At 42.9% G+C, this 21,271-nt stretch overlaps 1 protein-coding gene and 1 long non-coding RNA gene across 3 annotated transcripts in view; one reads left to right on the forward strand and one right to left on the reverse strand.

The window, feature by feature from the left end:
- Nucleotides 1–4,050, forward strand: part of LOC135973236 (uncharacterized) — a 47,754-nt gene extending 43,704 nt beyond the window's left edge. Inside the window, exon 3 of the long non-coding RNA XR_010590022.1 lies at nucleotides 407–4,050. This is a non-coding gene — a long non-coding RNA (uncharacterized LOC135973236). The remainder of the gene's footprint in view (nucleotides 1–406) is intronic.
- The window catches only part of LOC101941138 (ADP-ribosylation factor-like protein 8B), a 35,195-nt gene extending 14,144 nt beyond the window's left edge, over nucleotides 1–21,051 (reverse strand). Inside the window, exons 1-2 of one of the 2 annotated variants that reach the window (XM_065555661.1) lie at nucleotides 20,605–21,051; nucleotides 11,996–12,076 (exon numbers count right to left, since the gene is read on the reverse strand). In XM_065555661.1, the coding sequence (XP_065411733.1) occupies nucleotides 11,996–12,076; nucleotides 20,605–20,727 (204 nt within the window). In that variant the 5' untranslated portion in view covers nucleotides 20,728–21,051. The remainder of the gene's footprint in view (nucleotides 1–11,995; nucleotides 12,077–20,604) is intronic. The other variant, XM_005305706.5, reaches the window with a different exon arrangement.
- Nucleotides 21,052–21,271: the final 220 nt, after the last annotated feature.

Raw genomic sequence — 21,271 nt, forward strand, 5'->3', positions numbered from 1 at the left:
TCCAGTGATATAGTATACCTAATCTATGCGATATTTCTTCAGCTATATGAGCATTAGTCTAATCAGCAGAATCATCCTGAAACACTGGAAAGACAAGTTATCTCCAACTGAATATGAATCAGTTCTCTCAATAAACCTGTTGGCAATCCATTACAGAATGGGATACAGGATGCAAAATGGTATGAATGTATTTGATAGGATTTGGAAGCCATTTACTCTATAACTGGAGACATTGAAATGATCTCTAATAGGGAAATAAAACAGACAAAACTGATTAACTAGAAAAATGTGTAGTGTATGAACTGCCATCTGTACCTCTTTACCTTTATTTATCCAAATAAAAATGATTAGGTAACTACTGTTCATACTAGTACCATCCTTCTTATGCTTATTTGTTGTTTTACAGAGCCCACAACTGTGGTAGGTACTCCGTAGAAAACACAGTCCTCTGCCGCAAACAGCTCACAATCCAAATGACAGAAGTGACAGACAAATGAGGATATAACATACACCAGGAAGAGGAAAGACATGGGTTAAAGATACATGCTTAGATGGTGACTCATTTAAGACATACATTTGACTTGGTCATAGAAATGTATTCTTGTGCATGCCCTTTATGCTGAGTACATAACTCATTTTTGCATCACAGTATTTCGTGTATAGGGCAGTGGTCCCTAATATTTTTCTGTCACGCCTCCCCTTACCTATAATGGAATCTGTCCGCGTCTCTCTCCCTCCGCACCACCATAGCTGCAGTTGGGAGTGGGGCTGGAGTTGTGGTCAGGAGCTGGGGCCATGGTTGGGAGCGGGGCCGCGGTTGGAGGCTAGGGCCCAGGAGCCAAGGCTGGGGCCGGGGCCTGAGCTGCAGCTAGAGCAGATCTGGTGACAATGTGGGGCTGGGTGGCGCTCCTGCAAGCCCTCCTCCCCGAACGTTCCTCCGTGCCTCCCTAGGAGGATGTACCCCACAGTTCGGGGACCACTGATATAGGGAAAAACATGTATATTGGGTATATACTGGTAAAGGAGGGAAGCTATGACTGAATAGCACAAGATACAACTCGCTATAAAAATCAAGATTTATATCAGGGGTTCTCAAACTTTTTTTTTTCTGCGCCCCCTCCCCCCTCCATGCCATAAAAACTCCATGGCCCACCTATGCCACAATAACTGGTTTTCTGCATATAAAAGCCAGGGCCGGTGTTAGGGGTAGCAAGCAGGGAAATTGCCTGGGGCCCATGCCACAGGGGCCCCCGCGAAGTTACATTGCTCAGGTTTCAGCCCCAGGTGGTGGGGCTTCGGCTTTCTGCCCTGGGCCCCAGTGAGTCTAATGCTGGTCCTGCTCAGATGCCCCCCTGAAGCCTGCTTGAGGCCCCCTAGGGGGCCACGGACCCCTGGTTGAGAACCACTGGTCTAGGTGATATTAAATGTAGATTAGACTTTAAATTGTTACTGCAGTCTTCTTTGATCCCTCGTGATTAGAATGGCCACATTTTATAGGCAATTTTATCCCAAGTTGACCAGCACATCTGAAGAACTGGAAAATGCCCTGCATATGCCCAAAATGAATAATACTCCTCGGGGAATTCTGCACCAAAAAATTAAAACGTCTGGGCACAATATTTTCAAATTCTGCATATTTTATTTGTCAAAATAACACAATATAATCGCACCAATTTCAATGATTTTTGGTCATTTGTTTCAAAATACCTGTCAGCAAGTACGTCTGTAACAATGCAGATATCAAAAAAGATTCAGAAAATGATTTTTGAAAAATAGATTCCTTACTAGGCATATTAATACAGAACTCTGAGTAATGATTCATTTAAACTACAATAGAGAACCATATTTCCCACATCCCCCAGAAGCAGTGCAATGGCTGGGGAGAGTTGGGGCAACAGAAGCGCTGAGGAAGAGGGAAATAATTGCTGGGAAGGAGCCTAGGTGTGAACTTGGGAGGGTTGTTGAGTATGGATGGGAAAAGTATAGAACAGGTTTTTTGGGGGGCTGGGGAGGGATTGTTAGGGAGCTTCCCCCATGCAGACCCTGACTGACCCCTAGTCTCTCCCATTCAGTCAAGCACATGCGTCTCTTCACCCCCATTCAGACACTCCCTCCCCATGTGGCCCTTCAGCCCCTGCCCCAGTCTGTCCTCCCCCACTAGCCCTTATGAGCCCGTCTGACCTCCCAGCAGCCCAACACTGCCTACAGGCGCTGTGAAGAAGGTTCTGCAGGCTCTCTCTTCCCTAGCTGGCTGGGAACAGCTGTTGTGTTCTATTGCCACTGTGCCCTCTGGTGGGCAAAATGTGGAACTGCAGCAACTTTTCAGCAGAAGCTTTTTTCTGCGCAAAAATTAAAAATATGCATGGCTCATTAATTATGCACAGGTGCAGTGGTGCAGAATGCCCCCAGGAGTAGAATAAGGAAGAAGATTCTTTGCTAGGTGGATGCATTGCTAAAGAGGATATTTAAATCATATTAAGCAGATGTTGTTCAGACTAAATCTCAGATCATATTCCCATAGAATTTTATAAATAAAATGTTTTATTCATTCCTGTCAGTTTCTGTGGAGTAATAATTCTTAGCATATAAGAAGTGTTTCATATTCTCAGCAGGCTGTCCAGTACAAACACTAGTTAATGTTTTAATTAGCAAGTTAGGGTAATCAGTATGCTTTAGATTCACCATTCCTTTTAGTGTCCTTACACTGATCGGTTAAATCAAATTCTTCAAAAACAGGAATCCCTCTTGTCCAATTTCCATACTTTATCTGGGCATAAAACTCTCTCAAAATTGCAGCTATCAGACTGCGTAACAGGTTTAAGGGGCAAATCTTTCCCTTTTGTGCACAGGAAAGTTTTAGCAAGGGAGCAGGGATGCAGTTGGAGGCATGCTTAAGAATTTGGAAAGCTGTAGGTGGATTAGGGACTCAATGCACTGGTTGGTTTTTGATAAGTATTTATTGTGGAAAGATTTGACAGGTAATGGAAAGTTGCAGGAGGAGAAAGGATAGTTTTGTCTTATGCTGTTCTTTCAATGTCTGCCTCCATGCAATCACCACATTTATTTCTACTCAGAAGGTTATCTTTGCAACCAGACAGGATTTTTTTTTAAACTGTTTTCAGAAGAAAAAACTTTAAATCTTGTAGAAATAGAGATGGGAACCAAACTCACAGGGAGAGACTAAATCCTTGGACAATGCAGAGATTAAACAGATTTCTAGGGTGCTGCTCAGAGGGCAACATACACCAGCAATTTCTGACAACATTATACTGTACACTGACAAGTAGGGAGGAATAAGGCGCTTCCACAGAGGTCCTAGGCACACCTATAATATTTAATGCCAATTCCCAAAGTCACAATATAGAGGCAGTAATTATCAGTAACTGTTCATCTAGCACAGTGAGGAAATAGCACATCAGGAAATACTCAATTTCACTGACAAGGAAATGGGAAAAAACACTTCAATTAAAGTAGCAAAGTAGGGTATCTAACAAAAGATGCCTTCTTTTAGTACTAGCCAAATTAGCTGCTGTGGAAGATACACTCCCCTGCTCGATGCAAATGATGAGCTTAGATGTACTTCTTAATGGTCTATCATCTCACCTTTTGCAGTGTAGATTCTTTTTATGACTCGCTCTGTATACACTGAAAAAAAAATTCACATGACTACATTTCCACCAGGCAATACATCAGAGAACACTACGTTCTTTGAAATAATTCCTGGCCCTTTGAAGAACCCTGCTGTCAGTTTCTGTAGGTGGATGAAGCCCTACTTGTATGACATTTTTCCAGTTAGGTAACAAGATAAGCAATATTGTGTTACCTCTGAGAGAAACAAGAGTAATTTTCCCAGACACACACTTTATGCAGTATATTTTTAAATTTAATCATGATACTCTTCTCTAGTGATCAAATGGAAACATATTTAGGGCCTGAGCCTCAAAACTGCTAAACATACAAAGCTCCTGAAAGAAAGGCCAGGAGTACAATAACAGAAAGGGGTATTACTCAGTGGCAATGCAGATCTAAGTGCATTATCTTTGACATGTATGGTAGCCAGAAAAAGGGCATGATGCCAGAATTTTCAAAAACTGGACTTCTCAGAAGGGACAAAAGGAAACTCTATTCCCATTGAACAAAATTGACATTAATGGTGCCTCAACCCACACTGATTTTGGGTGACAACGCATACCCACTTTTGCCATGGCTCATGAAACTGCTCCTAGATTATACAAACCCAGTGAGAGGCTGATTCAGTTAATAAAATAAAAATGTCAGAAGTGCCAAAAGTTCGTTTAAAAAAAAAGAAAAATCTGAAGAACCATTTCAAAATGTAATTTTGAATTAACATTTTATTTAGAAGTGTTGATTTGGACATTTAAAACATTTCATTTTAACCCGAACAAAAATCTGCTGCATTTTCATTTAAAAAAAAAAATGTTCAGTTTAAAAGGAATCTATCCATCCTCCCCCCTTCTCCTGTCCCCCCGCCCCCCAAGTTTGGCCACCAAACCAAAAAATCTGTTATTCGCTCAGCTTTATTTGGGAGACTGAAAGCAGGAAAGAAAGGGCTGTTGGCTTAGAGAGATGGGTCAGTAATTAATGTAGTGATTATTAATTTGTCTGATGATCTTTGAATAACGTCTATTAAAGCAAAGATGAGGTTTTTATTATTAAACAACAGTGAAAAGGCAGCAGGACTCACAGCACTCTATACTCCATGGGAACAAGAAATGTTGCAGCAGTAGTTAAGAGTCAGAGAAGGAGGGCTGGCAATGCCAGCTTGAGCTCTCCTGGGCAGTTCACACCTAGAGCCCTGCACGGATACAAATTTATATCCGTGGATGTGGATATAAATTGGTATCCACGGAGCTGCGGGGCTCTCCCAGGAACCGCAGCGGCGAAAGGAGCAGAACATGGGGCTGCTGCTCCCAGGAGCCAGCGCCCCATGCCAGCAGCTCCTCTGGCACAGCTGTACTGCTTCTAGCCCCATCCCTGCCCCTTCCATGCAGCTGTCTGCATCTCCCATCTGAGGGCATGGACTCCGCTTGAACACAAGAACATGACCAGGGACAGCTGCCAGTGAGTCTGGTGCCCACCCCAGTGGGCAGTGCTGGAGGCGGTTCAGCCGCACTGGAGGAGCTGCCAACATGGGTTGCTGGCTCCTGGGAGCAGCAGCCCCACATTCGGTTCCTTTCACTGCTGCAGTTCCCAGAGAAGCCCTGCGGTTCCGTGGACACCGATTTATATCTGAGGATATCCGCATCCACGGGTATAAATTTCTATCCACGCAGGGCTTTCTTCACAACTTTTTCAACATGCCCATAGTTGCTCCCCCCATTCAGGTCTGGGGTCTACAGAGTAGTTCTCCTGCTCCTGCCTCTGGGGCGGAAGCCAGGATTCACTTACTTTCTGTCACCCCCATCCATACCCTAGTTCAGCAGGGCAAAGAGGCTTGAGACAGTTGAAACTGAACCTCCACCCAATTCATCTCTGAAATTCATCCCCTCCAATAGTTCAATTCTCAGTCTTTAGTCCAGTGGTTCTCAACCAGGTGTACATGTACCTCTGGGGGTACACAGAGGTCTTTCGGGGGTACATCAACTCATCTAGATATTTGCCTAGTTTTGCAACAAGCTATATAAAAAGCACTAGCAAAGTCAGTACAAACTAAAATGTTATGCAATGACTTGTTTATACGGCTCTATATACTATACGCTCAAATGTAAATACAATATTCATATTCTAATTTATTTATTTTATAATTATATAGTAAAACTCAGAAAGTAAGCAATTTTTCAGTAATAGTGTGCTGTGGCACTTTGTATTTTTATGTCTGATTTTGTAAGCAAGTAGTTTTTAAGTGAGGTACGCAAGACACTTGGGGGTAAGCAAGACAAATCAGACTCCTGAAAGGGGTATAGTAGTCTCAAAAGGTTGAGAGCCACTGCTTTAGTCTATTCTGTGCCCCCAGCTTCATCAATTACATTCTCTCCCTGAATCCCATATTTCTCTGTCCCATCCCCCCCAAGACCAAACACTACATTCTGATGGCCCAAGTCCTAGCTGTTCATCCACAAAATTCCTCATTACCTACGATAGGAATCAGGAAGAGGCGGGGGGCTTCTGGTCACCCTGTCTCTCCTTCTCGAATTCCTCCTTTTCTTTGTCTCCCTCTATTCCATCCACCCACCTCTATCTAGTCCAGTACTGACTACCCCAAGCTGAAAAATCATGAGATTACAAAACAAATAATTTTTGAGCTACACTCCCATTGCCTTTTGGTCGGTTTTCTGAACTCTTGGAGGAAGGGGGGAGAGATATGTACGCACATTTCACATTTGGGAGGACCTACTCACTTTTACTCCTAATTGATAGGTGGGACACTTCAACACCTTTCCCTGATTCCCTCCCCATGCACTGTTCTGTGGGTTCTTCATCCATGCCCTGCTCCCTATAGGCCCCTCCATCCAGTGGGCATTATTCAGTCTCATGCTCTCCACTTCTGCTGGACACAGCCCCAGCCTTGCGCCTCCCCCATCACCAGATGTTGGCCTTGTCCGAGCACCTTCTCTCCCCTCAATCCCTGGCACACACTGCTCAGTTCCTCCTCCCAAAACACTGTCCCTGCCCAGCTCCCTCTCCACTCCCAATTGCTGCCGCTGCCCGGCCCATTCCATGCTGAAGCTCCGTTGCATCAAAGGAACTGGCTCCCCACAGGATGTAAAGGTGGGAAGCACACATACCTAGGATCACTTCCTTCTCCCACCCTTCTGTTCCAGTCAGGGCTGGATTATGACATGCTGAGGCCCTAAACTATGTCAAGTGTAAGAGGCCCCACACCATGAAAAAAATGGAATTTATTATTTTCACAGAAAGGACATTGGATATATAAACATGAAAACTTTATATTTGCATATATACAAAGGCTAAGTTGTAAAAATAGAATAATAATCTTCATTTTCAGCAGCCCTCTGTAACGATGACATCATAACAAATAAATTTTAGACAAATTCTTTGAACTAATTGCATATGTAAGTAAAGTTAGAAGTAAATAATACAATATACAAAAATACAAAATAAAATAATACAATTTACTAGATGAGTTCTCAGGAAATTTTTCTTCTCTGTTGGGGCATTTAAATTGTGGAATTCCTTGTCTGAATACTCAATGAGACTCAGAGGATATAAGATGGCAAAATTAATCAAACATTTTTTCATTTATTCATATGAAAAGAAGGATAACCCACTAGCTTAAAGCTCAACTATTAGTTATACTGATATGAATTACACCCAGGTAATAAGCAAACCATCAGAAAATTGCATGTGGGTTGTATTTTTCCAATACATTGATTTGTTTTGTTTTTTATAGAAGGTTATGCTGAATTACCTAAGATTGGTACTACAATTAGTAGTAGAAAGTTTTTATTGAAACAAGTAACAACTTTAATTTTATATTATAAATATTGAGATTTATATATCTATCTCAACAACAAGTAATATTTTTATTAATATATATATTATATATGCCAAAAACCTGTGTTATTTTACCAGGATATTTCTGTGAAAATTAGTGCTATTTTGTCTATGTTCTCACAGGAAAACAAGAGAGGATTTTTATTTTTTTTACACCATGAATAAGGAAAATTATCCTTCTTTTCATATGAATAAATGAAAAAATGTTTGATTAATTTTGTTAGGGAAATACAAAGTTTATCCAGACTATATATAAAACAGTTACAAATGTTTATTCTGATTTAATTTTCGCTACGAAACAATGAATTGTTGGGATTTTTCTTTTGCCATACTATAAAAATACAATCAATTATGCATATGATATGTGATTTGTAGACTCATAGGACTGGAAGGGACCTTGAGAGGTCATCTAGTCCAGTCCCCTGCCTCATGGCAGGACTAAGTAAAAATCTCCAATGAAGGAGATTCCACAACTTCCCTAGGCTATTTATTCCACTGCTTAACCATCCTAAAAGTTAGGAAGTTTTTCCTAACGTCCAACCTAAACTTCTAAGGATAGGACAAGAAGCAGTGGGCTTAAATTGCAGAAAGGGAGGTTAAGAAAAACAATTCTTCTCCCTCCTCCTTGTAACAACCTTTTACATAATTGAAAACTTATGTCCCCCTTCGGTCTTCTCTTTTCCAGACTAAACAAACCCAATGTTTTCAATCTTCCCTCATAGGTCATGTTTTCTAGACCTTTAATCATTTTTGTTGCTCTTCTCTGGACTTTCTCCAATTTGTCCACATCCTTCCTGAAATGTGGCCCCCAGGACTGGACACAGTACTCCAGTCTATATAAGTATCTTATATAAGTCTATATAAGAATTTTTTACATCGCATACTACCTATAATAAAATATTATCTTGTGCCCTCCAAACCCAGCGAGCAGAAAATCCCAGTCTTTTTTTGAGGCAGACATCTCTTTTCGCATTCGCTTCTCTATCCTCTGTCTCCCCAGGACCACTAATTAATCTCGAGTAAACACCTCGGAGACACAGAGTGACAACAAGCTATACGCGTGAAAGAGAAAGAATTTACCAGAAAAATGACTGGTAATCTCTAGACAGGCATTGAGAAAATGAAAAAAACTAGCCTATATTCAAGCAAATATAATGACTATTATAGGCTTTAATAGCCTATAAATCATATATGCACATAGTTTGAAATAACTTGCTCACCAAGTACTCAGAATATTTTGATATATATGTACATCTTCCTTCACTTCTCTCAAAACCCTCTATTTATCCTTTCGTCAGCACTCTCCGATATTTACTGTGAAGTTCCTGAAACTGACGGAGGGAAGCCAACACAAATTTATCCTCCTCAAGATCCACTTGACCCAAGTCCACAAGACAATCATCTGCAAACTCAATCATGTGAAGCACAGATAGCGCATGAAGCAGAAAGTGGCGTGTGCACTAAATACACAATTGTACGTATGTACAGATCAAAAGAAGAAAGAACACGCTAACATACGAGCATGAGTTTGGCAGGATTGCTTCACGACACTGCCATCTCTGACCTCACATTTTTCCCGATTTTATCAGCAGTGAGATTTATTTATTTAAATAAGTTATGAAGGCACGGTCAGAATTTTACCAGTAGCAGCTGGCCAACAAAACACTGCCTTAGGAGATCGATAGCAGACTTACTCATAGAAACACTAATTTTACAAGTGCAATTATCGTTTTTTTCTCAGCCCCAGCCTCCCACCTGTCAGTAATGAACAATTAGGGAAGGAAGGATAGGGTAAGAGTATTTGTGTAGCCAGATGTGTATATTTGTCATTTGAATGAAAATGTCTATATTTAGAGAGAATCTTCTTTTTCCCAAATCGCCTTTATTTATCAACCGATTTTGATAAAATTTGAAATTGAGTCATTTTTTTCTTTTTTAGAGGACCCTCATATTGCGAGGCCCTAAACTGTAGCTTAATTAGCTTATACCTTAATCCGGCCCTGGTTCCAGCACAGCACTAAATGGGAGTGAGAAGGGCTGCTATCCCTGAGTTGCCTTCCCATGGGCTTCCACGCCCTGCATAGGCAGCAGTTCAACTGAGGGAGCAGATTCCACAGCAAGTGGAGGGGCGGCCTCTGCTGGCAACAGCTAGAACTGCAGCTCAACCTGCCAGTGCCTGCCTCTGGTGGTTCCAGCCAGAACTGCAGCATCAATTATAGCTCAGGCAAAAATGTTGAGTTGCCAGGATCTTCCCATGAGATTGAAATAGACCAGTATTCATGCTGCAAAGTTGCTGGACTCACCAAAATACCGAAAGAGCTGGCAACACAGCTGCCACCCCACCATCCTAGCTACACATCTCCTCTCCAATTCCCTCTAATCCACTTCTGTGGGTCTCCCTCAATTTCCCGCTACCCCGCCCCCAACAAACATCTCCCCACTCTGGGCCCCCTCACCCCAATACCTCTGCCTGCCACCCCCAGGCTCCTCTATTCCTCCACATCTTTGCATGTTCCCACCAACCTCGGGGTTCACTCACTTGCTACAGTACCCTTCCCTGTGACTACTTTCCACTTAAGCACTCAAGTTTTCTTGACTAACTCAACAGAATCAATTTCCCTCTCAGTCCTCAACAGTCCTGCATCAATTCCCTGTCCTCTTGCCTAAATGTGCCCTATCTTTCCAGAGTCGTCATCTTTTTGAGTTCCTTGAACCAGTACATTCAGAGTCCCAGTACATGTCACTGTGCGTGTCCAGAAGTAGGTCTTCCCTACTTGATTTGCTCCCTGGCCCTTTGTTTCATAAGGGTTTCATCACTGGGACTCATCTGCCTTTCCACCACTGTTCAGAGATGTCCATAGCACTGACATGGTGATTACAGTGAAAAAGATGAAATTACCACAATTAACCACAGAAATACTGTAAGATAATAATTTCAGTTCACTTTTCAATTCCAATGCCCTCTCTCCATGGCCTAGAACTTTTAAGGACCTCTAATCAAAATTCGCACATAATTATAGGGGTAATTGGGAGTGCTAGATTGTTATTAGAAAGTGATCCTTGAAGGTGGGAAAAAACAAAGGGGACAGTTGGTGGTGAGTGTAACAGGACTAAAAGATTAATGCAAGCCTCAGGGGAAAAAAAAAACCCTAGCCAGTTTGCAGAACATACCTGCAAGGGAGAGAGGGGGAAAAGATTGATAAATTCGTACTAGAGAACCCATTGTACTAGGTGCTGTACAAACACAGAGCTTGTCTACATGGGAAAGTTTTGACAGTTATACTGATACAGCTATACCAGTATAGCCCACTCATGTGGATACTCCTATTCCAGTAGAAGAGTGGCTTTTTTGGTTTAGATTAAACCCACCAAGAGAGAAAAACTAAACCAAAAAAAAGTACTCATACCAGAATAAGAGTGTCCAGAAAGCTTTGGGCAGGTTAACAACAGTTTAAATTAATATCTTAGACGATAAAAAACAAACAAAAAAAACCCTCAAACTTTCCTGAGTAGGCAAGGCCTTCAACCAGGTGCAGGAAGCCCACAAATCCAGAGGGAAGAGAGACAATTTCCAAGAAATGGAGGAGAAAGAAGCGACGAGAACAGAAAAGACAGATCCAGGAAAAAAGGAGAAGTAGCAGATAACTGTTTATATACGAGATAGCACAGTAATTTGAATATATGCAATATTGCTCTAATTTAGATCAGTTGGAGCCAAAAGAAATTCTCTCAACCCATCCTATAATTTTTGAACTTCTTCCATTTGAAGAAGTGTGGAGGGAAGGCTTTGGCCTGGCAGGGACTTTCCAGTGACAAATTAAATGAAAGCAATAATACAAATAAAATAAGAATGTATTTACTGGAAAAAAGATGACATGTTTTGACCAGAAACATCTAAAAAATAACATTGTCAGCTTAGACGCTTGTCTGCTTTTCCCCTATACTGATGTTTTAACTGTAAGATTATTATACTTGAAAAAGATTAGAGGGAAAAAAATCATTGTCAGTTTAATTTGTGCATTGGACAGCACTTCATATAGTCAGATTCACTACTTCCTGGCATTGTTAAGTAAATTTTTCCTGTTTTTCACACAGCAGTAGAGCACAGAGAAGATGATTAGTTCAAACATACAAGAGTTATTGAAAAGTCACAAGAATTGGCAAAGAGATACATTGGCAGGTGTAGAAAATAGTTTTAACTTTCTTTTTTAAATAGACTACGTTTCACATTTGCTGGATTACTTTAATAATGTGTTCTTCACTATGTAGGTCTGTTTTCATAAAAGTGAACATACTTCTGTTGGTTTCTTGAAATAACTGACCACAGTGCATATTCAAAAGAAGTCTCAATAAAGTTTATTAAAAAGAATAGTCCATCCTATTATTTTACATGACAAAAATGACAGCTGTCATCAATTATGCTAAGTGCAGCCATTTTCACCACGCTCACATTCCATGCTAAAAAATTTGGTTTTAATAGTTATTTCCTCTTTTGTATGATTCAGACAAGAACACTTACCTTTATGGTAACATTTCCTTTTGTTATTTTTCTCATATTGAAGCCTACTGTAGGAATCATATCTTCTGTGAACTGCCCTGACTAAAAAAAAAAAAAAAAGTTATAATTAATATAACTAATTAAGAACTGATACATTCAGCATTTGTAGTCTAAATAATCTTTAATTTTCACAACATAAATTGAGAATTATGTAAATTATTTAAAATAACATGAACCAATGCTTTGATTAACACACTGTCCTGCCATTGGGAGAAAACTGACTTATGTCTGGCCTCTTGTTCCTAGACTGATTATCCTGAGTTGTCAAAGAAACTCTCAATACGCTTCATCTGGTTCCTTTAGCTAATCTCGGGGCAGCATTGTTGGATTACTATGAGGCCTTGACAACACTAGGATGTTTCTCCTAAAGTTCCTCACCATTGCTACCATGGGTTCAGCTCCACCAAAGGTAACAATGGTGAAAATGGGTGGTGCTGCAGGGAATAACTGGTATTTTGAGTAGCTTGATGTTGGAAGCACCATCTACCCTCAAGTTCTTACTATTACTGCAATAAATGGAGCTGAATGAGTGATAATTTGGGAAATTTTAGGAAAATACTCTTTCATACAAAAGGTTAAGGCAGGGGTTCTCAAACTGCGGGTCGGGACCCCTCAGGGGGTCACGAGGTTATTACATGGGGGGTCACAAGCTGTTAGCCTCCACTCCAAACCCTGCTTTGCCTCCAGCATTTATAATGGTGTTAAATATATAAAAAAGTATTTTTAATTTATATGGGGGGGTCGCACTCAGAGGCTTGCTATGTGAAAAGGGTCACCAGTACAAAAGTTTGAGAACCACTGGGTTAAGGGGAGTCCTGTCCAGTGCCTTTCAATTGAAATGAACATTGCTACAATAAAGGAACTTAGTTTTTGGTAAAGTGCGCTTTACCATAATACCATGAGAGAGGAGGAGGTGAAAAATGAGAACCTAAGTAGAGGACTCACTATGCCCTCGCCATCCATCACCTCCAAAAATGTAACTTTAATAAATATAGTAGGCATTTTGTCCCACGAACAACATTACATTGGAGCTATTTTCTATGCTACTTGACAACTGACTGATTCTTAATGTTATCACTGGTCACACCAGATATGCTGCATCTTTCCCCTTCATTAACTGGGGTTAAGAGGATAAGATTCCATCACTCTATCCTTTATCTACCAACTATGGTAAACCACTTCTAGTCTAGGGCTTAAAAAGTCACATAACTTTCAATAAAGATCTGTTGCTCCCACTTGATTTTTTTTTAATGTTCTCTATCTTTCAGATTAAAACAACTTCTATTAGTTAGTTCCTTGGTTTGTTCAGGGTATATTGTTCCCAGGATACCAAACTTCTCTATAGGCCGTCTTATAGATATATTTTCTCCCATGCTTTGCCCCCATCCTTTGTTTCTGTGTCTCTCTCCCTCGTTCTTTGTTTCAGTCACTGTCATAAACATACAGCTAAGGGTAGCATTTAATTCCTTTTTTACCTGTAAAGGGTTAAGAAGCTCAGATAACCTGGATGGCACCTGACCAAAAGGACCAATACGGGGAGGAGACGCTTTCAAATCTGTGCGGGAAGGTTTTTTTGTCGGTCTCTCCCAGAGTCAACAAGGAAACAGGGCAGGGAAAATACATCTCCCTAAGCCATATTTGAACTAAGCATCTAGTCTTGCAAAAATAGTAAGTAATAGCAAAGAAATGCATTAGATTACCTTTTGTTTTAGCTTGTGAGTTTTCCCTGTGCTAAGAGGGAGGTTCATCCCTGTTTTTGTAACTTTAAAGTTTTGCCTAGAGGGGAAATCCTCTGTGTTTTTGAGTCTTCTTTTATTCTGTAAAGTACTTACTATCCTGATTTTAGAGGGGTGATTCTTTTACCTTTTTTTTTTTTTTAATTAAAAAGTCTTCTTTTAAGAACCCGATTGATTTTTCATTGTTTGTTTCAATTAGGTTTGTGTTCACCTGTACCAATTGGTGAGGATATTATTCTCAAGCCTTCCCCAGGAAATGGGGGGGCAGGGTTTGGGGGAATATTTTGGGGGGAATAGGACTCCAAGTAGTCCTTTCCCTGATTCTTTGTCTAAATCACTTGGTGGTGGCAGCATACTGTTCAAGGCAAGGTGGAATTTGTGCCTTGGGAAAGTTTTTAACCTAAGCTGGTAAAAATAAGCTTAGGGGGTCTTTCATGTGGGTCCCCACATCTGTACCCCAGAGTTCAGAGTGGGGAAGGAACCCTTGACAGTCACATTCTATAAATGCCTCCACGTGCAAAAATCATCACTAAACACAATTGTACCTGTACTCCTATATAAAACCACATGCCTAGCAGCAACAGAAGCAGAAATTTGGAATTGAATAAAATCAGACAAAGTCTAGTTAGTTTCAATCTTCTGGTAAAGACATTGGTCTAATTTGTTCAATATTTTATGCTGAATATTTATTTTATGCTGAACTGACTTTCAAAGGGAGAAACCAGAAGAAATGTGATTATTCTTTAAATACTGAATCTTGGGGGGGCGGAGAGGAGGGAATTAGATAGTTACGCCAGGAATCCATTAAAAGTCATGATTTTGGTAAATCCTAAGAAAGTAAATCTTCCATTTTTATTAGTAAAGTATACATCAGACATGTTAAATAGGAAGACATACGTAATAAAATAAAAGGCATAACTGCCCTGGTATTGGAGAGACAATGTATATATTGGGGTCCTCAAACAATTAACGTCTCCTGTTTAGATATTTGGTCTTATCTTTCTGAGATGTTTCTATTATGGTAGAAAGGAAATAGTTACAAGCTAGACAACATTATTTTTATAGTTCTTTTCTCCATATACAATCTTGGACTTTCTAGCTGAAAGACAAGGATTGGGGGGGGGCAGGGAGAGAGATTACTAATCATTGCCCAATTAACATATAGTTTCTTATCAAGGGGAATCTGTTGTGATAAGATTATTTGGTTCAAGCACTATAAGGAGCCTTGAAGTGAAAAGAATAACTCCAATAAAACAGGACTTTATTTCCTGGGAAGGTCCCACAAGATACGTATCTTGTTTTTGCAATATTTCGGGGTGTGCAGTCAGACATCCTTATTCTATCATATTTCAATAAAACAAACGACAATCTAAAGGAAACAATAGATTTGATGCTTGAGGGGTTTGAAATGAATTTTTCATAGCTTCCAAAGCCAGAAGTGACCATTGTAATCATCTAGTCTGAGTGCCTGTGTTACACATGCTTACAAATATGGATTTATAAATGCTTTGGGATACTGAATTAAATGCCTCCAAATACTGAGTTACCATAACTATATGGACTATTTTCATTAACAGTCACTCTTACCATTAACAATGGCTCAGATTCTGCTCTGTTACACAGGCTAAAATTCAAAATAACTCCTTTACAGACAATAGAATTTGTCTGGATTTACACTGGTAGAACAGGGCAAAATCTTGCCCAAGCTCTTCAGGGCAGGGACTGTCTCACAATGTGTTTGTACATGGCTTAGCACAGTGGAACCCTGACAAGGATCTCTGAAGCTACTGCAATACAAACGACATCCTACCACTGTGTTTTATGGTACACCACAGTCCCTTGTCATGATGGTTTCTCTTTTCCCATTCAACCTTTCCCTCTTCCCCCCACACACTTCCAATCCCCTCCCCTCAGGTCTATTGTAGTCAAAAATAATCCACTGTGAACCACTTATTCTGGACTGTTTACTTCAGAATTGGTTCCCAACCAACCCTTCTCTATCATGACACCTTATCTCCAACCTGAAGGACACAATACATGTGCTTTTCCATAGCTGCAATCTGTGCCCTTCCCCAAATCAGAAACCATGGTCAAAAGTGATTCATTTCATAGCATTCTTCTTAGACTCCATCTGTGCTGGCAGAAATTAGACATGTAATTTTTCACTAGTGCATCTCCGCTGATTATAGCAATGACAGAAACTGTAGTGTGCACAGTGCAGATTTTTTTTTGTACCGCCATATTGTCTAGCCCATTCTGAGTAGAATTACGTAACATGACAACAAGAAGTTGAGTCCTGTCCAACATTGCTACCACTGATTGAGTTGTGATGTGGTGACTTATAGCCACAAAGTTTGCTAATGTAAATGCAACCCAAAACCAAAAGGTGTTATTTCTTAGTTACTTTTTCTCCTCTAACCTACAGCAGAAGGTTGAGAGTTTGTGCCAGTCCCAGTATACCTGCAGAGAGCACCATAAACACACTGCTAGTGGGAAGCCAACTCCTTGCAATGTAAATCATTAAGCACTAACACCCGCACATCTTATTACACTGGTGCTGTCGTCTTATTGTAAGACTATTTCTATTTTTGCAATGGTTGCAAGTGGCAAGATGATTTATTGTTTGCCAAGCAAGAACTCCCAAGGGCAGAGCAAGCCCTTGTGAGCTGAATGCTCCTCGGCTGGAGACTAGATTAACAGCAACACTGCTGAGGCCCATATCATCAGATCACCCGCATGCCAGATATGTCAGCAAACTGCCTTTTACAATCTGAACTGCAGACATCCTTTTCCGTTTGCTGATTGATGGTCTTCCTCACAACATACCCTCCCAGTGGCCCCGCTGCTAGCCTCATTCTCCAATACCTGCACGCTTCTCTTCTTTTTTCCCTTCTATCTTGCTTCCTTCCTCTTCTGATCTCACTCCCCACCCCCTCGCCGCCATTTCCCTTCATCGCACCTTGGTCCCCATATTATAAAGTAAAACAAATGTGGGACTAAAGTTGTGTGCTTACCACTACCCCAATCACTTGCTTATATGTTGTATCCCTTCCTCCCATGCTTCCTGTTTTTTCTCTTCTGAAACTGCCATCTTTTCAGGGTAGGGACTGACTCTTCAAGTGTCTATATGGGTGATACCGCAACATAAGTTAGTAGTAACTGTCAAGGCTGATTCCCCACTCTGGCACTTTGAGTGCAGAAGGTGGGGACCCACAAGGATTCTAAAAATTAATACTGGCCACTCCAGGCTGGTATTAAACTCCCAAGATTACAGCTTTTCTTTGACCTTGAATGGGTAGATGCTGCCACCACCCAGGTGCAGAACCCCTTTGAGAGCCCAGGAAGGCACACTTGGGAATTCTTTCCTGTGGGGGTACTCTCAAGCCCTTTCACTCCCCCTCCGGGGAAGAGCTGAGAAAAAAAACAAAGGAAATCAGCTGTTGCCAACAGCTAATTAAACAACATTTGCACAAACCTCTTAGGACACAAAAAAGCCAATCCCGTTCTTAAAAAAAGGTAAATTTTATTAAAAACAAAAAGAAAGAAAATACATCGGGAAACTCAGGATATTGCTAGATTTAAAAGAGCAAATATAATAATTAAGCATCAAGAATGGTTTTCTTGAGGTCCAGCTTAAAGGTTACAAGCAAAACAAAAGCTTTTGGGGGTTAGCACAGAGGAGTTCACGAGCCAATAAGAAATAAAAGAAATAATCCTAATCGCATTTTCCTAGACATTCCCTGATTTACTTACATATCTGGAGTTCAAATAAGTAGTTCTAGGTATGATCTGATGATTTCCCATACCGGTCTTAAAGCTTCTTATAGCATTGCTGCTATGTGTCTCCTCTCTCCGGAGAACAACGGACAGACCGACCAAGGGAAAGGTTTTTCCCCAATTTTAAAAAGTTCTAGCCCTCCCATTGGCTCTTTTGATCAGGTGCCCACTCACTTCGCCTTACCTATGCATGCAGTCAGACTTTTTAACCCTTTACAGATAAAGCAAGTGGAGAAGAGCTACCAAGAGAGATTCTATGCTAACTGGCTGGCTGTCCACAAAAGAGAACTACCCCCCTCTCATTTATCACAGTAACAATGACAGGCTAAATGGAGACAATGGAATGCATTGGGAAGCCCAAAGGAAAGATAAACTTTGAGTAACAATAGATAAACAGATAGATAAGATAGCTTAGCTGATCAGTACATACTGACAAGTAGGGCTGGTCGAAAGTTTTCTGACAGAACAATTTTCCATCAGAAAACGCTGATTTGATGGAATCAAAATGTTCCATGGGAATGTGTCTATTCCATTGAAACTTTCGGAAGAAGTCAGGCAGAATGGCAGACCAGCTGGTCAGTTCCTAAGTTCCCTCAAAGCTGCGCAGCAGCCTATTAAGCGCCGCGCAGGCACTCAGGGCTGCCGTGGCCTGGTCCCAGCCCTGCCGCGGCCTGGGGGAGAGGTGCCCCTCCCCTAGCCCCAGCCTGGACATACCATGGCCAGGGGAGAGGTGCCTATCCTGCAGCCCCAGCCCAAGTGCTGCTGCAGGGAGAGAGAACTGGGGGAAATCCTCTCTCCCCGCTGTAGCCCCGAGGCAGCCTGCACCCCAAACTCCTCATTCCTGGCCCCGCCCCAGAGCTCACACCCCCAGCTGGAGTCCTCACCCCCCGCACCTCAGCCCTCTGCCCCAGCCCTAAGCCCCCTACCACACACCGAACCCTTGGCCCCATCCCCGCCATATGAATTTTGTTATGTGCACCAATATGGAGGTGATGTGTCACACATTGCCTTTGTATTGGTGCACATAACAAAATTTATTCCGCACACGTGTGGGGCAAATTAGAGGGAACACTGGTCAGCTCCTCAGATCGCTACCTGCTGGCCAGCTTGCCTATTATCTAGCTGCTTGGCTGCCATGACATCATAGTAAAAATCTTTCAACCTTTATATGACATTACATAAGTCTTGTTGATTATAATGTTATAAAGTCAAAACTAAATGTTTCGACCTTATCAAACCAAAAGGTTTTGACACAAAATAAAATGTCATTTGGATTCTTCCAAAATGAATTTACAGAATTTTGCTCCAATGGACATTTTGAAAAATTATTGTTACATTCCTATTCTAACTAAATTTTGGAATTTCCTACAGAAAAGGTATTCCATGTTCCAAACAGCTCTAATATTCAGTCTGCATCTTTTTGGTATCAGGGAAGCAAATCTTTTGAAGGGACTTGGATGTGAGGAGTGGTGGTTTGACAAACTGATATGGAGTGGGCATTCTAAGCATAGGGACAGAATGGAAAGGGGCATGTAAATGGAAATGGGAGGAGGAGATGAACAAGACATTGAGGCCACCATCATGTGAGGAGGACACAATACTACAGTAGATCAGACACATAAGCTGATGTAAACCTATTGAAAGTAAGGTGAAAAAAGTTTAAAACTTGATGTGATGGAGGAGTGGGAGTCACTGAAGGGATTCAGTGAAGGTGGTGATAAAGTCTCAGTGACAGACTAGAACATTATTTTATCAGGTGCATTTTAGCTAGATAGAAGGTGTTGATGTGAGGATTTATATAAACAAAACACTATTTTATTGTAGAAAGAGTGACTGTATAATGTACAAATATCCTTTGCCTGGGGGATTCGCAGTGAGATGGATGAACCTGATAATCAAAAAGCTATTTTCTCATCTCTAACTTACTTTAAACTCACATCTGTTGTTGGAGTGATATTAAAGCGATTGTGAAATGGTCACTGTCCCAGGGTTCTTCCCATCCCCCACTCCTACAGAGATCTTATGACAGGATGAGGACTTCACCACAGGCAATAAACCTCTCTTGTGAGGGGATGAGGAGGTGAGCAGGAGGGAAGAGAGGTGCCGGGCATTCAGCTACAAGGTACTAGAAATCCTAACAAAGTTTCTAGCAACCATCTGCTTCCCAGCCTCAAATACAAATCATGTTCCCCCCATGTACTACTACAAGGGTTCTCAATCTTTTTCTTTCTGGGGCCCCCTCCCCCAACATGCCATAAAAACTCAATGGCCCAGCTATGCCACAACTGTTTTCCTGCATATAAATGCCAGGGCCTGCAGTAGGGGGTAGCAGGGAGAGCAATTGCCTTAGGCCCCCCCACTACAGGGGGAACCGCAAATCTAAGTTGCTCAGACTTCAGCTTCAGCCTGGGGTAGCGGGACTTAGGGCCCCAGGGCTGCAATCCCATGTGGCAAGTCTTCAGTTTTCTGTCCTGGGCCTTGCGAGTCTAATGCCAGCCATGCTTGGACCACCTGAAACCTGCTCGCAGACCCCCGGGTGCCCCAGACTCTGAACCGCTGTATTACTACACATCGCCCCAAGGGCTCACTCCCAGGAGGGAAACCAACCACAGACAAGGTTCATCCAGCAGGCAGGGCTGGGGGCCTACTGCATCCAAACCCAGGGACAGACCACCTCCATTTCCCCAAAAGAGAGACAGTCCCAGACACGGCCCTCTCGCAGCAGAGAGGGTCCCCTTGTCCCCTTAAAAGAGACACACACACCCCTACGCCAGTGTCAGGGTCCCAGACACAGCCCTCCCCCCCCCCGCCCATCCAGACACAGAGCTCCCCCGCCTGCCCTAGAGACACCCTCCGATCTCATTAAAGGCACAGCCCCAAGAAAGAGTCCCCCGCCTCATTAGAGACAGCTCCCGCCCGCCCCAGAGACAGAACCCCCCCGCCTCATTAGAGACACAGCCTCCTCCCCCCCCCCGCACCAGAAGGGCCAGGACCATGGCCCCCTTCTCCCGGGGACCGACAACCACGCCGCGGGGAGGCCGTGGCCGGGCGCCGTACCGCCAGCACGGTGAGCAGGGTGGTCTTGCCCGAGTACTGCAGCCCCACCAGGGTGAGCTCCATCTCCTCCTTCCAGAACAGCGAGCGCAGCCACTCCAGCAGCCGGGCCACCAGCGTCAGCATCCCGGCCAGCGCCCCCGACCCGCCTCCCAGCTCTGGCGGCACCGCGGGCTCAGCGGCGCTCAGGCGGCCGGCGCGGAGCAGCGGCTCCGGGTCTCGGCGGCGGTGGCGGCTGCGCTGGGGACAGCACCGGGGTCGGAGCAGCTGAGCGAGGAGACACACGTGATCCCAGCCACCGCCCTTCTCCCAAGGCTGCCGCTGGCTGAGTCGCCGCAGACTGGGAGGGGCTCGGGACGGAGCGGCCGGGCGGGTCTCAGCGGCACGTGGGCTGCGGGAAAGGGGGGATGAGCCTGGGGGTGATAGGCTGGGCCCCGGCGGGGGTGTCACTGAGGGGCGGAGAGTCACGTGGTGGTGATAGGCTGGGCCTCCGCGGGGGTGTCAGTGGGGTCACGTGGGAGGCGGGGGATCACATGAGGGCTGACAGGGTGGGTCCTAGGGGGAGGAGGGTCATTGAGCGGTGGAGATTACGTGAGGGGTCATAGGGTGGATGTCACTGAGGGGCTGGGTGGAGGGGGTCACATGAGGGGTGATAGGCTGTGTCCCTTCA

The sequence above is a fragment of the Chrysemys picta genome, chromosome 1 (genome assembly GCF_011386835.1).
Source record: "Chrysemys picta bellii isolate R12L10 chromosome 1, ASM1138683v2, whole genome shotgun sequence".
In the NCBI taxonomy this organism is placed as follows: domain Eukaryota; kingdom Metazoa; phylum Chordata; order Testudines; family Emydidae; genus Chrysemys; species Chrysemys picta.